This window comes from Haliotis cracherodii, unplaced genomic scaffold (genome assembly GCF_022045235.1).
Source record: "Haliotis cracherodii isolate W230 unplaced genomic scaffold, xgHalCrac1.p SCAF_6, whole genome shotgun sequence".
In the NCBI taxonomy this organism is placed as follows: domain Eukaryota; kingdom Metazoa; phylum Mollusca; class Gastropoda; order Lepetellida; family Haliotidae; genus Haliotis; species Haliotis cracherodii.
Window position 1 is genome coordinate 1,355,960 of NW_027266319.1, and position 13,018 is coordinate 1,368,977.

General features: G+C 45.4%; 1 protein-coding gene across 1 annotated transcript in view; it reads left to right on the forward strand.

Moving 5' to 3' along the window:
• The window catches only part of LOC139445875 (importin-9-like), a 32,779-nt gene extending 20,828 nt beyond the window's left edge, over nucleotides 1-11,951 (forward strand). The window contains exons 15-24 of the mRNA XM_071227109.1: nucleotides 855-933; nucleotides 2,039-2,187; nucleotides 3,099-3,224; nucleotides 3,471-3,543; nucleotides 4,197-4,399; nucleotides 5,381-5,547; nucleotides 6,453-6,586; nucleotides 7,393-7,505; nucleotides 8,824-9,003; nucleotides 10,892-11,951. Of these exons, the coding sequence (XP_071083210.1) occupies nucleotides 855-933; nucleotides 2,039-2,187; nucleotides 3,099-3,224; nucleotides 3,471-3,543; nucleotides 4,197-4,399; nucleotides 5,381-5,547; nucleotides 6,453-6,586; nucleotides 7,393-7,505; nucleotides 8,824-9,003; nucleotides 10,892-11,008 (1,341 nt within the window). The 3' untranslated portion in view covers nucleotides 11,009-11,951. The remainder of the gene's footprint in view (nucleotides 1-854; nucleotides 934-2,038; nucleotides 2,188-3,098; nucleotides 3,225-3,470; nucleotides 3,544-4,196; nucleotides 4,400-5,380; nucleotides 5,548-6,452; nucleotides 6,587-7,392; nucleotides 7,506-8,823; nucleotides 9,004-10,891) is intronic.
• Nucleotides 11,952-13,018: the final 1,067 nt, after the last annotated feature.

A 13,018-nucleotide genomic window follows, 5' to 3' on the forward strand; every position in this document is an offset into this window, starting at 1 on the left:
GTGCTGAGTAGAGTTCCTTTGGCACTCCAGAAACCTATGATTGTGGGTTTGAATCCAGGTTCGCCCCGATTATGTTTCTAGGTTTGTCAGCACCATACCCGTCCTCATGGGTTTCACCGAAGTGATAATCATCCGAGACCTGCATCACTTCACGCTTTCCTCCCACATTAAGCTGACACGCTGCGATGTAACTGGAATACGGTTAAAAGTGGCGTTAAACCCAAATCACTCACTCACTGTGCCTCACAGAATGCTATCACTGTAGTGTTAACTGGTCTGCTATGCAGTAGTACTATGTAGAGCTGTGTGTTCACTGTACAATGTACAGGGCTCCAGATAGATGCCGTATTGGTGTATAAAATGTAGTCAAACACAGACATTGCAAACTACAACTGTATCCAATACAGGGGCAAACGATACAATACACTCTTATCTGTTTATTTTCTAAAATGTTCTCCAAACAGTCTTAAACTTCTGTTTAGCATATCAGGGATTACCTTTTGCTTAAACGGGAATACTTCATTTTGCGTCAGCAGCAAATGGATTTTCCTCCGAATCCCGCATTGTCGTTAGCTAATAATAACACGCTCATCTTGTTATGTTGTTCATCTCGTCCAAATGTACAACACACGGTCTTTGAATGATGATTGCGCAATATCATTCCAGTACTTGTCTATTCTACAAAGTACAAACGGTGTATTTACTTTTTGGTTTGAAAATATATGTATGGTACTTGTCAGTTCTGATAATGACCGGTGCTGTAAGCATTGGATGAAAATTTATCTGGAGCACTGAGATATGTAAGAGCGGTGTTGAACTGTATCTTATATACGGTCGTCTCCTGAATGTTGCAGGTTGACAAAGCGTTCACAGCTTCCCAAGAGAGCAAGTTGTCTCCCCTTGCCATTGCTACGTTCCTCAAGTTCTCCGGAGGTAAGAATAGTTTCTGTACATACTTGAGCTTGAAAGACCTACTGCTGGAAGACATAGCACTTCCTATCACGTGTTGATTCCTAAATTGAAAGGCAAAGGCTAACCCAGAAATCTGAATGTTTAGAACTAATTGTGATCATTGAACAATCAACAAAATATATTGAAACACATGATAAATTTACAATCATACAAGGCAATACACTGGATTAAAACATGTGGCAGCATAGTAACAAGTAACAGTCCCTTTTACAAACGTCGGTGTGCACTCACAGATGTCCGGTATCGGTCACAGTTGAATGTCTTGAATGAGGCATGTGCACCGTTCTTCAATCCAGGAAATGGTGATGGAAGGCAGTATCCTGTCCGCTCTGGGCAAGTAGATAGGTTGCAAGCCAAATCGTTTTAGGGAGCCTCCAATCGCCCCATCTCTGTAACACAGGTACAGCCAGCCTTCTAGACACTGCGGGCGGGGGGTAGCCTAGTGGTTCAAGTGTTCGTTAACACAGGTACAGCCAGCCAGCCTTCTGGACACTGCGGGGCGGTGGGGGTAGCCTAGTGGTTCAAGTGTTCGCTCTTCACGCCCATGTTCAATTCCCCACATGTCCTCTCTGTTACAGATGCGTTCATTGTGTTACCTGTCTGTTACAGATGCGTTAATTGTATTATCCGTCTGTTACAGATGCGTTCATTGTTAACTGTCTGTTACAGATGCGTTCATTGTGTTACCTGTCTGTTACAGATCCCTTAATTGTGTTACCTGTCTGTTACAGATCCCTGCATTGTGTTACCTGTCTGTTACAGATGCGTTCATTGTGTTAACTCTGTTACAGATGCGTTCATTGTTAACTGTCTGTTACAGATGCGTTCATTGTGTTAACCGTCTGTTACAGATGCGTTCATTGTGTTAACCGTCTGATACAGATGCGTTCATTATGTTCACTGTCTGTTACAGATGCGTTCATTGTGTTACCTGTCTGTTACAGATGCGTTCATTGTGTTACCTGTCTGGTACAGATCCCTTCATTGTGTTACCTGTCTGTTACAGATGCGTTCATTGTGTTACCTGTCTGTTACAGATGCGTTCATTGTTACCTGTCTGTTACAGATCCCTTCATTGTGTCTCTGGTGCAGGACATGATCAAAGAGCTTGCAGAAAACCCTGGATGTTCTGCAGCTCTGGAGCAACGCCTCGTTCCGACCCTCGTCAGCATCCTCCGCAGCGCCACCGACACTGTGATGCCCGGACTCACCACGGTAAGACCCTACAGGACCGCCTCCGTGGTCTAATGGTAGAGCGTCCGCCCGGAGAGCGGAAGGTCGGGGGTTCGATCCCAAGCAGCGTCATACCAAGTAGTTAAAAGATGGTACTTGTTGTTACCCTATCTGGCTCTCGGCATTAAGGGGCTAAAACAAGGACTGGTCGGCTCGGAGTCAGTATACTGTGTCTGAGTGGGGTATTCATGTTAAACTGTGGCATGGTATCTCAGTGTGCTAGCACTATAAATCGGCATCAGTCCGGACTAGTACAAGCAGCCACACAGATACACGTGCATGCACGTCGCTATATAAGTGCAATAATCTTGGACGCGATGTTAAACCCCATTTTACGTAAGACCCTACATGGGAGGCAGGTCATCCATATGTGCATCTTCCCGAAGCAAAGGTGTTAACTGACTATGAAAATCCAGTTTCCACCCTTGCCGAACTAGGCTGGAATACCAGTCTTGATTGTTGCGCCCCTAGTGGCTACTACTAGAGTTATGTCCCTTCTATGTCCCTCCTATTCACCAATCAGACTCCACCTTTCATATCACATGCAAATGCTTCAAACAAAATGGCGGCACCCAGTCAAGACTATCTGATTGATAATCGAGATTTATATTGTAATAAAACAGGTCTTATCTCACGAAGTGCATAAAATCACTTGAGCACCTTGATTAAAAACATGAAAAACTTGCAAAATATCTGTTGACGGCCAGTTAATGGTACACCTACTTTGTAAATCCTGCAGTCGACCGATATCTGCAAGTTGCAATCCATGTTGTTGACGAAGCAGGTGTCTAGTTTGTCACGCAGTTGTGCAGCGGTAGACTGTATGATGCAGGCATCACTGGACATGACGTCTGACGTAGAAGCTGGGGCTGATGATGTTGATGATTATGCAGGTATCACTGGACATGTTGACGACGCTTGTGCGAGGAAGTCAGGAGCTGGTGTCCGATGTGTTGATGACCGCCTTCCCTGCCGCTGTGGAGTGTACCCTGAAGACAGACGACAACGCATCGATGCAGGTGGGTGGACTCTGTCCGGCAGTGCTTGTGCAGATTAATACGTTCCCCCAGTGGTCTGGGACTCATATGGTTTTGGTTTTCCAGTTCTGTCCCGGAATGAGTCCCTTGTGTGCCATGTTTGTGGTAGAGCCCAGATGGTCTGAACCTGATGATTTACTGTTATACAGGGTATTGCTGGAACTTTGCTGATTTGGGCATAAAGCAAATTTTGCTCACTCACCCACTTTTACATTTGTTTCTGTTCAGAGTGGAGGCGAGTGTCTTCGAGCCTACTCATCGAAAGCACTGGACCAAGTGACAACATGGCAGGATGAGCAGGGTGAGTAGAGTAGCTCACCTCACTATGTTCTCATGTCAGGAGTGTTAGCTCACCTGACTATGTACCCATGTCTGGATTGTTAGCTCACCTACCTATGTTCCCATGTCAGGAGTGTTAGCTCACCTGACTATGTACCCATGTCAGGAGTGTTAGCTCACCTGACTATGTACCCATGTCAGGAGTGTTAGCTCACCCACCTATGTTCCCATGTCAGGAGTGTTAACTTACCTGACGATGTACCAATGTCAGGAGTGTTAGCTCACCTAACTATGTTCCCATGTCAGGAGTGTTAGCTTACCTGACTATGTACCCATGTCAGGAGTGTTAGCTCACCTGACTATGTACCCATGTCAGGAGTGTTAGCTCACCTACCTATGTTCCCATGTCAGGAGTGTTAGCTCACCTGACAATGTACCCATGTCAGGAGTGTTAGCTCACCTGAATATGTAGGGAGACGCAGCTCACCTGGCCCATGTATAGAAGTATTAAAGATTTCTCTGGCCCTGACTCAATTATATACAGTCCACCATCATTGGCAAGCATATTGCTGACTTAGAAATTCAGCAACAAATGTACAATGACAACAGACATCGTCATACATCGTAGATCTGTTTTTGTTGGGAGGAGTATTGCATACTTGGTCTTTGTTGCAGGTAAAAATGGCTTGTACTACATTGTGCAAGTGATTTCCAAACTCCTCGATCCGAAGACGTCTGAGCACACTGCTGCCTTTGTTGGCCGCCTTGTTTCCGTGGTGATCAGCAAGGTGGGGACACAGCTGGGGGAGAACCTGGACCTGATGCTGAGGGCCGTCCTCAGCAAGATGCAGCAGGCGGAGACGCTCAGCGTCATGCAGGTGTGTAGAGACGCTCAGCGTCATGCAGGTGTGTAGAGACGCTCAGTGTCATGCAGGTGTGTAGAGACGCTCAGTGTCATGCAGGTGTGTAGAGACGCTCAGTGTCATGCAGGTGTGTAGAGACGCTCAGTGTCATGCAGGTGTGTAGAGACGCTCAGCGTCATGCAGGTGTGTAGAGACGCTCAGCGTCATGCAGGTGTGTAGAGACGCTCAGTGTCATTCAGGTGTGTAGAGACGCTCAGTGTCATTCAGGTGTGTAGAGACGCTCAGCGTCATGCAGGTGTGTAGAGACGCTCAGAGTCATGCAGGTGTGTAGAGATGCTCAGTGTCATGCAGGTGTGTAGAGACGCTCAGTGTCATGCAGGTGTGTAGAGATGCTCAGTGTCATGCAGGTGTGTAGAGACGCTCAGTGTCATTCAGGTGTGTAGAGACTCTCTGTTTAAAGCAGGTGTGTAGAGATGCTCGGCATCATGCAGGTGTGTGTAGACGCTCGGTGTCATACAGGTGTGTAGATACTCAGTGTCATACAGGTGTGTAGACACGCAGTGTCATACAGGTGTGTAGACGCTCAGCGTCATACAGGTGTGTAGACGCTCAGTGTCATACAGGTGTGTAGACGCTCGGTGTCATACAGGTGTGTAGACACTCGGTGTCATACAGGTGTGTAGACGCTCAGTGTCATACAGGTGTGTAGACGCTCAGTGTCATACAGGTGTGTAGAGACACTCAGTGTCATACAGGTGTGTAGACGCTCGGTGTCATGCAGGTGTGTAGAGACACTCAGTGTCATACAGGTGTGTAGAGACACTCGGTGTAATGCAGGTGTGTTTAGACGCACGGTGTCATGCAGGTGTGTAGAGACTCCCCATGTCAAGTGTGTAGAGACTCCCCATGTCAAGTGTGTAGAGACTCCCGGTGTTGTGCAGGTGTGTAGAGTCAATCTGTTGACTGCTGTAACCATGTCCTTCATTCCCACCACAGAGTCTGGTGATGGTGTTCGCCCACCTGATCCACACGCAGATGGAGGCGGTCCTCGACTTCCTGACCAGCGTCCCAAGTCCTACTGGCCGACCAGCGCTGGAGTTCGTCATGTCGGAGTGGTGCTCCAGACAACATCTGTTTTATGGCAGCTATGAGAGGAAAGTCAGGTTAGTTGATTGTCTTACTGTCTCAAGATGGCATCCTTGTCATGCAAGCCATCTCTTCTTACTGTAGGACAGTCATTTCAAAGTTAATATCACACAAGATGTCAGAATTACTTTCGAGGATACAAGACACTTACATGTCTCCTCAGAGTTAGTAGAACCAGGCCTCAAAGTTCAAAGTTTTTACCATTTGGCTAAAAGTATTTTATTTCCTAGTAGCCAGTCGTAAAATCAAGAAGTCAAGCCAATATTGTAGGTAGCCAAAACCATTTGAAATTATCGTAAATCAAATAACTATTATTATATGTACAAGTCATAGCACTAGTCTTGAAATTGTATATTGGTGGAAATTTTTTGTTATTTGTGCCTTGAACAGTGATGCAATTTATGCTCCTAGATTATTTAGGTTGATCCTTGCTTATCCTATGAGCATTGTCAACTGAAATACAATACTAATTCCATAAACATTTACCTATGTATTTCTGTTCATTGTTGACTTTAGGGGGAATTATACGCAAGTACAATTATTAGCAGACATGTTTCCACAATCAGCTTTTACTTAATTTTGTTTCTTCAAATGTGAAACAATACAATTTAGTTTGAGATATTTTCAAGGTCATTTGGCTCCCTCTGAATTTTAGACAGTAAACAAATTGAAATTAAGTTCGAATTGGCGACCATTTTAGTTGCAACTGAGAACTGAGAGTTGCTATTTCTAAGCCTCAGGCGGCGGTGGGGTAGCCTAGTGGTAAAAGTGTTCGCTTGTAACGCCAAGGACCTGGGTTCAATTCCCCACATGGGTAGCCCACTTCTGGTGTCCCCGCTGTGACATTTCAGGAATATAGCAGCGTAAAACAATACTCACTCACTCGGAGCGTCAGAGACAAACATGTTGTGATTCCTTGCAGCTCCGTGGCTCTGTGTAAACTGCTGCAGCACGCTGTGTCCAGCAACGATCCCCGCTTACAGAACATCACGGTCCGAGGCGAACAGATCGTACAGCAGAATGGAGGCATCAGAACACGCTCCAAGAGCGCCTCGGGTGAGTCACAACGGTGTGCACGATACTGGCCGAGACTGGTGGGTGTAGTTATGGTTTCAACAGACAAAACTACCAGACCAGTGAAGATACGGGGTAGAATAGGTCTTCAGCAACACAGCTTGCCTTAAAAGGCGACTATGCTTGTCATGGTCAGGCTTGCTGATTTGGTTGATGCATGTCATCATATCCCGATAGCGTGGATCGAAGCTCATGGTATCAATCACTAGACTCGTTATTTACAGACCACCTTCATTTAGGCGTAATATTGCAAACATAGCTACCAACTGTCACAAAGGGTTTCCCTAATGGGTGAGGCCCTCCTAAGACTGCTGTGTGTTGGGTGGAGAGTCACCAGGCTTTATGTGGTGTTTCAGACCCCGAGGAGTGGACAACGGTCACATAGGGTTTCCCTAATGGGTGAGGCCCTCCTAGGACCGCTGTGTGTTGGGTGGAGAGTCACCAGGCTTTATGTGGTGTTTCAGACCCTGAGGAATGGACAACGGTCACATAGGGTTTCCCTAATGGGTGAGGCCCTCCTAGGACCGCTGTGTGTTGGGTGGAGAGTCACCAGGCTTTATGTGGTGTTTCAGACCCTGAGGAATGGACAACGGTCACATAGGGTTTCCCTAATGGGTGAGGCCCTCCTAGGACCGTTGTGTGTTGGGTGGAGAGTCACCAGGCTTTATGTGGTGTTTCAGACCCTGAGGAATGGACAACGGTCACATAGGGTTTCCCTAATGGGTGAGGCCCTCCTAGGACCGCTGTGTGTTGGGTGGAGAGTCACCAGGCTTTATGTGGTGTTTCAGACCCTGAGGAATGGACAACAGTCCCTCTGCTGGTAAAGATCTACAAGCTCCTCATCAACGAGTTGTCCAACCAGATAGAGTCCAGTCTGTCCGCCCAGGTCGGGGAGGAGGAGGTGTGTATGTGAAGGATAGAGCACGACTCTTACATTGCCGCTACGCGATTGCCGAGGTCTTACTTCCTCGACCATAACCGAATAGGAGTGTTTTATCTAACTTATAAACCGTCTAAATGCAAGAAATAATAGAAAAAATAAGAAAACAAGGAGATATCTTCTTGTAAAAGATACCAGGTCTTACTAGAGAAAGAGTAAAACTTCATACCCAGGATGAGGTCTTATTGGAAAAAGTAAACCCTCCCAAGAGGTTATTACAAGACAGAAAGATTCCTTCAATACAACAGGCATAGTGGTAGTAGGGTGGTGAGATGCCGGGGGTGTGGGCGGTGTGTGTGTGAGATGTCAGGATGGGTGAGATGCCGGGATGGTCAAGGTGAGATGTTGGGGTGGTCAAGGTGAGATGCCGGGATGGTCAAGGTGAGATGTCGGGGTGGTCAATGTGAGATGTCGGGATGGTCAAGGTGAGATGTCGGGGTGGTCAAGGTGAGATGTCGGGGTGGTCAAGGTGGTATGTCAAGATGGGTTAGATGTCGGGGTGGTCAAGGTGAGATGTCAGGATGGGTGAAATGCCGGGATGGTCAAGGTGAGATGTCTGGGTGGGTAAGATGTCGGGTGGTCAAGGTGAGATGTCTGGGTGGATGAGATGTCAAGATGGGTTAGATGTCTGGGTGGTCAAGGTGAGATGTCTGGGTGGGTGAGATGTCAAGATGGGTTAGATGTCTGGGTGGTCAAGGTGAGATGTCTGGGTGGGTGAGATGTCAAGATGGGTTAGATGTCTGGGTGGTCGAGATGTCTGGGTGGGTGAGATGTCAAGATGGGTTAGATGCCAGGGTGGTCAAGGTGAGATGTCAGGATGGGTGAGATGTCGGGACGGGTGAGATGTCTGGGTGGTCAAGGTGAGATGTCGGGGTGGGTGAGATGTCGGGGTGGTCAAGGTGAGATGTCTGGGTGGGTGAGATGTCGGGGTGGTCAAGGTGAGATGTCAGGATGGGTGAGATGTCGGGGTGGGTGAGATGTCGGGACGGGTGAGATGTCCGTGTGGTCGAGGTGTGATGTCGGGATTGGTGTGAGTGAGATGTTGGGGTGGGCGAGGTGAGATGATGGTATGGGGAGGTGAGATGTTGGGGTGGGTGAGATGTTGGGATGGGTGAGATGTCGGGACGGGTGAGATGTTCGTGTGGTCGAGGTGTGATGTCGGGATTGGTGTGAGTGAGATTTTGGGGTGGTCGAGGTGAGATGATGGTATGGGGAGGTGAGATGTTGGGGTGGGATTTAAAACCTAAAGCTCTGGTGACTCTAAATGTTGATGATGCAGGGAGAGGGATGGGAGGAAGAGGAGGAAGATGACCTTGATGATGACATTGCTATTGGTGGCCAGAGTTTGTCGGAGCTTATAGACCAGTATGCAGGGGAATATGGAGGTCTGGATCTCGACGATGAAGAGGACGATGACCCGGATGCTCAGGCAGATCCCACCAACCAGATCAACCTGCAGGTCAGTGCCAGGTGCCTCCCAGCTGTGTGGAGATGTTGCTGTGTGTAGATGTTGCTGTGTGTAGATGTATGTAGATGTTGCTGTGTGTAGATGTTGCTGTGTGTAGATGTTGCTGTATGTAGACGTTGCTGTGTGTAGATGTTGCTGTGTGTAGATGTTGCTGTGTGTAAACGTTGCTGTGTGTAGATGTTGCTGTATGTAAACGTTGCTGTATGTAGATGTTGTGTATGTAGATGTTGCAGTGTGTAGATATTACTGTATGTAGATGTTGCTGTGTGTAGATATTACTGTATGTAGATGTCAATGTGTATAGATGTTGCTATATGGAGATATTACTGTATGTAGATATTGCTGTGTGTAGATGTTGCTGTATGTAGACGTTGCTGTATGTAGACGTTGCTGTGTGTAGATGTTGCTGTTTGTAGATGTTGCTGTATGTAGATGTTGGTGTGTGTAGATGTTGCTGTGTGTAGATGTTACTGTATGTAGATGTTGCTGTATGTAGATGTTGCTGTATGTAGATGTTGGCGTGTGTAGATGTTGCTGTGTGTAGACGTTGCTGTGTGTAGATGTTGCTGTGTGTAGATGTTGCTGTGTGTAGATGTTGCTGTGTGTATATGTTGCTGTATGTAGATGTTGCTGTATGTAGATGTTGCTGTATGTAGATGTTGCTGTATGTATATGTTGCTGTATGTAGATGTTGCTGTATGTAGATGTTGCTGTATGTAGATGTTGCTGTGTGTATATGTGGCTGTATGTAGATGTTGCTGTATGTAGATGTTGCTGTGTGTATATGTGGCTGTATGGAGATGTTGCTGTTTGTAGATGTTGCTGTATGTATATGTTGCTGTGTGTAGATGTTGCTGTGTGTATATGTGGCTGTATGGAGATGTTGCTGTGTGTAGATGTTGCTGTGTGTAGATGTTGCTGTATGTAGATGTTGCTGTGTGTAGATGTTGCTGTTTGTAGATGTTGCTGTTTGTAGATGTTGCTGTATGTAGATGTTGCTGTGTGTATATGTTGCTGTTTGTAGATGTTGCGTGTGTGTAGATGTTGCTGTGTGGAGATATTACTGTATGTAGATGTTGCTGTGTGTAGATGTTGCTGTATGTAGATGTTGTGTATGTAGATGTTGCTGTGTGTAGATATTACTGTATGTAGATGTCAATGTGTGTAGATGTTGCTGTGTGGAGATATTACTGTATGTAGATGTTGCTGTATGTAGATGTTGTGTATGTAGATGTTGCTGTGTGTAGATGTTGCTGTACGGAGATGTTACTCTTTGTAGATGTTGCTGTGTGTAGATGTTGCTGTGTGTAGATGTTGCTGAATGTAGATGTTGCTGAATGTAGATGTATGTAGATGTTGCTGTATGGAGAAGTTGCTGTGTGTAAATGTTGCTGTAAGGAGATATTACTGTATGTAGATGTTGCTGTATGTAGATGTTGCTGTTTGTTGCTGTATGTAGATATATGTAAATGTATGTAAATGTTGCTGTATGTAGATGTATGTAGATGTTGCTGTATGTAGATGCCTCCTTGTAGCAGGTAACCTTCCCTTCCTGTTTGTTTGTTTGTTTGTTTGTTGTATAAAGCCGCACTCAGCAATATTCCAGCTATATGACGGCAGTCTGTAAATAATTGAGTCTTAACCGACAATCCAGTGATTGATATCACGAGCACTGAGGCACACAAATGCAATACGATGACACAGATCAACTAAGTCATGGAGCCTGACCACCCGATCCCGTTAGTCGTTTCTCACAAGCATAGTTGCCTTTTACAGCAAGCATGGGTTGCTGAAGACCTATCCTACCCCGGATCTTCCCAGTACCTCCCTGTATGTAGCCGGTGCCCCTGTGTTTGTACCGTGATGTTGTCTGTTCCAGAATTACCTGACTGAGTACCTGAAGGTGTTCTCCAGCTCCCAGTGCTACTCGCTGTTCAGCTCACACCACAACGAGTCGGAGAAGCAAGTCCTGCGCTCCATCAGTATCAGCGTGTGACCTTTGTCATTATAGACAGTTCAAGGCTACAGCAATGGATGATGAAACTTGTGACTGTTGGTGTGGTTGTGCAATATGGAACCATGAAGATCGCCATTTCTCCAAGAGTGAATACTGGAGACTTACAGTAGACACTCTCAGCAAGTTGGTGTAGCAACCAGTGAAAGATTCAGGGATTTCTCCTGCTGTGTAATCTGATGCCGACATGGACAGTTGTATTTGTGATATCCTACTTTGTGTTTTAGACAAAGGGGATTAAATGCTACTAATAGATAATCATGCTTCCCTTCTCAGGGCCAGTTGCCCAGATAGTCAGTGCTGCTGTTCCTGAAGAAGGAAGGACTACGACAGGTTAATGCTAGGGCTGGCTAAAAAGATTGAAAAAACGAAATTATCATCGATGGGAAGAAATATTAACGATAATCAATATGAAAATTTTGTCATTGATAATATCTTACATAAACTATTGTAATGAAATAAAGTTTTAGGTTACTTGTTTTTGCCCACTACTCAAGACGGCAAGCAACTGATTTTGTTATACCTTAAATGTCCACAAAGGAATCCATGCATCAATGTCACCACTCACGTGAAATACGATGTGTTGTCTCTGTGCTGTTTGCATATTTGCTGATAGTTACTTCTCCGATATTTATCGACGATAGATCGATAGTAAGTTAATGATTATCGATCTCTAAGATCTATAGCCAGTGCTATTATATGCAGGATATATGTCAGACTATGTCAGCTTTAGTCAAGTCTCTCACAGGACAAAGTACTGAGTTCTTGTAGAATGCCCCGTGTGTCAGCTTAACACCTTGTACTTTGTCCATAGTATTAAATTGTTTCCCACTGTTTTGTTACATTTATCACTGCAAGTCTTGTAAATACATGTAACATTTTTAAACATGACAAACCTTACTTTTGTAATAAATTGTACATAAACACTGAATACCCACATGTTGTGATTCCTTAAATACTGTGAGTGTTTTGTTTTACGCCGCTTTTAGCATTACACCAGCAATATCACGGCGGGGGATACCAGAAATGGGCTTCACACAGTGTACCCATGTCGGGAATCGAACCCGGGTCTTCGGCGTGATGATCGAACGCTTTAACCACAAGGCTACCCGACCGCCCCTCCTTAAATAGTAGCCATGAGACTAGAACTACAACATGGGTTACCATGGCAATATCCACACAATCTAGTGGGTAGACAATACTTCTCTAGTCTCCTTCAGCGCATGAACAGCTTTTGGTTGATCGACAGGGAAACATCTATACCTCGCGGTCAGCTATATTAAATTTTTTATCATTGTGTGTTTAATGCTGCACTCCTTATTCAAACTGTTCGATGGTGATCTGTAAATTTGAGTCTGGACCTGACAATCCAGTGATTGATATTATGAGCAACGATCCACGGCATCGGGTTATGTCAACACACACACCATCAATCAAGTCAACAAGTCTGACCACTCCATCCACTCTGACCGCTGACTCCTACACCCAGCACCGGCTACAACAGAGACATCCCCACCTGTATACCCTTGAGGGCGTCTATAGATTTTTCCATCACAAGGGATCAATATTTCAAGGTTTCATTGTCCTCTGAGAGGGTATTGTAAGACCATGTCTTTCAAAGTAGGTTATTCCTACCTATTTGTTATTTTAATTGATGGCTAAAATCGTATATCATAGCCAGCGGTTGAAGGGATGGTGTAAATCCTGCTGCTAAATCCTTTCGTAAGTCCCCAGGGTCCCTAGCACAGTGGCCTAACGTTTTGGTTGCTGGGAATCTGTAGCCCTTCTTTATACTGTGTTGTTTACTGATAGTTTATTCTTTTACATGTTCTCAAACTTGGTTTTCCTCAAATCTGTGATAGTCTAGTTATTGTACTATCTTCGGTTTTATGCATTCTAAATATGTTTGTTGTCAATGTTTAACTTTATGTTGTCACAGCTGAAATATTTCCGATGTGATGTTAAATCTTAACTCACTCCTCACTGTAAGAT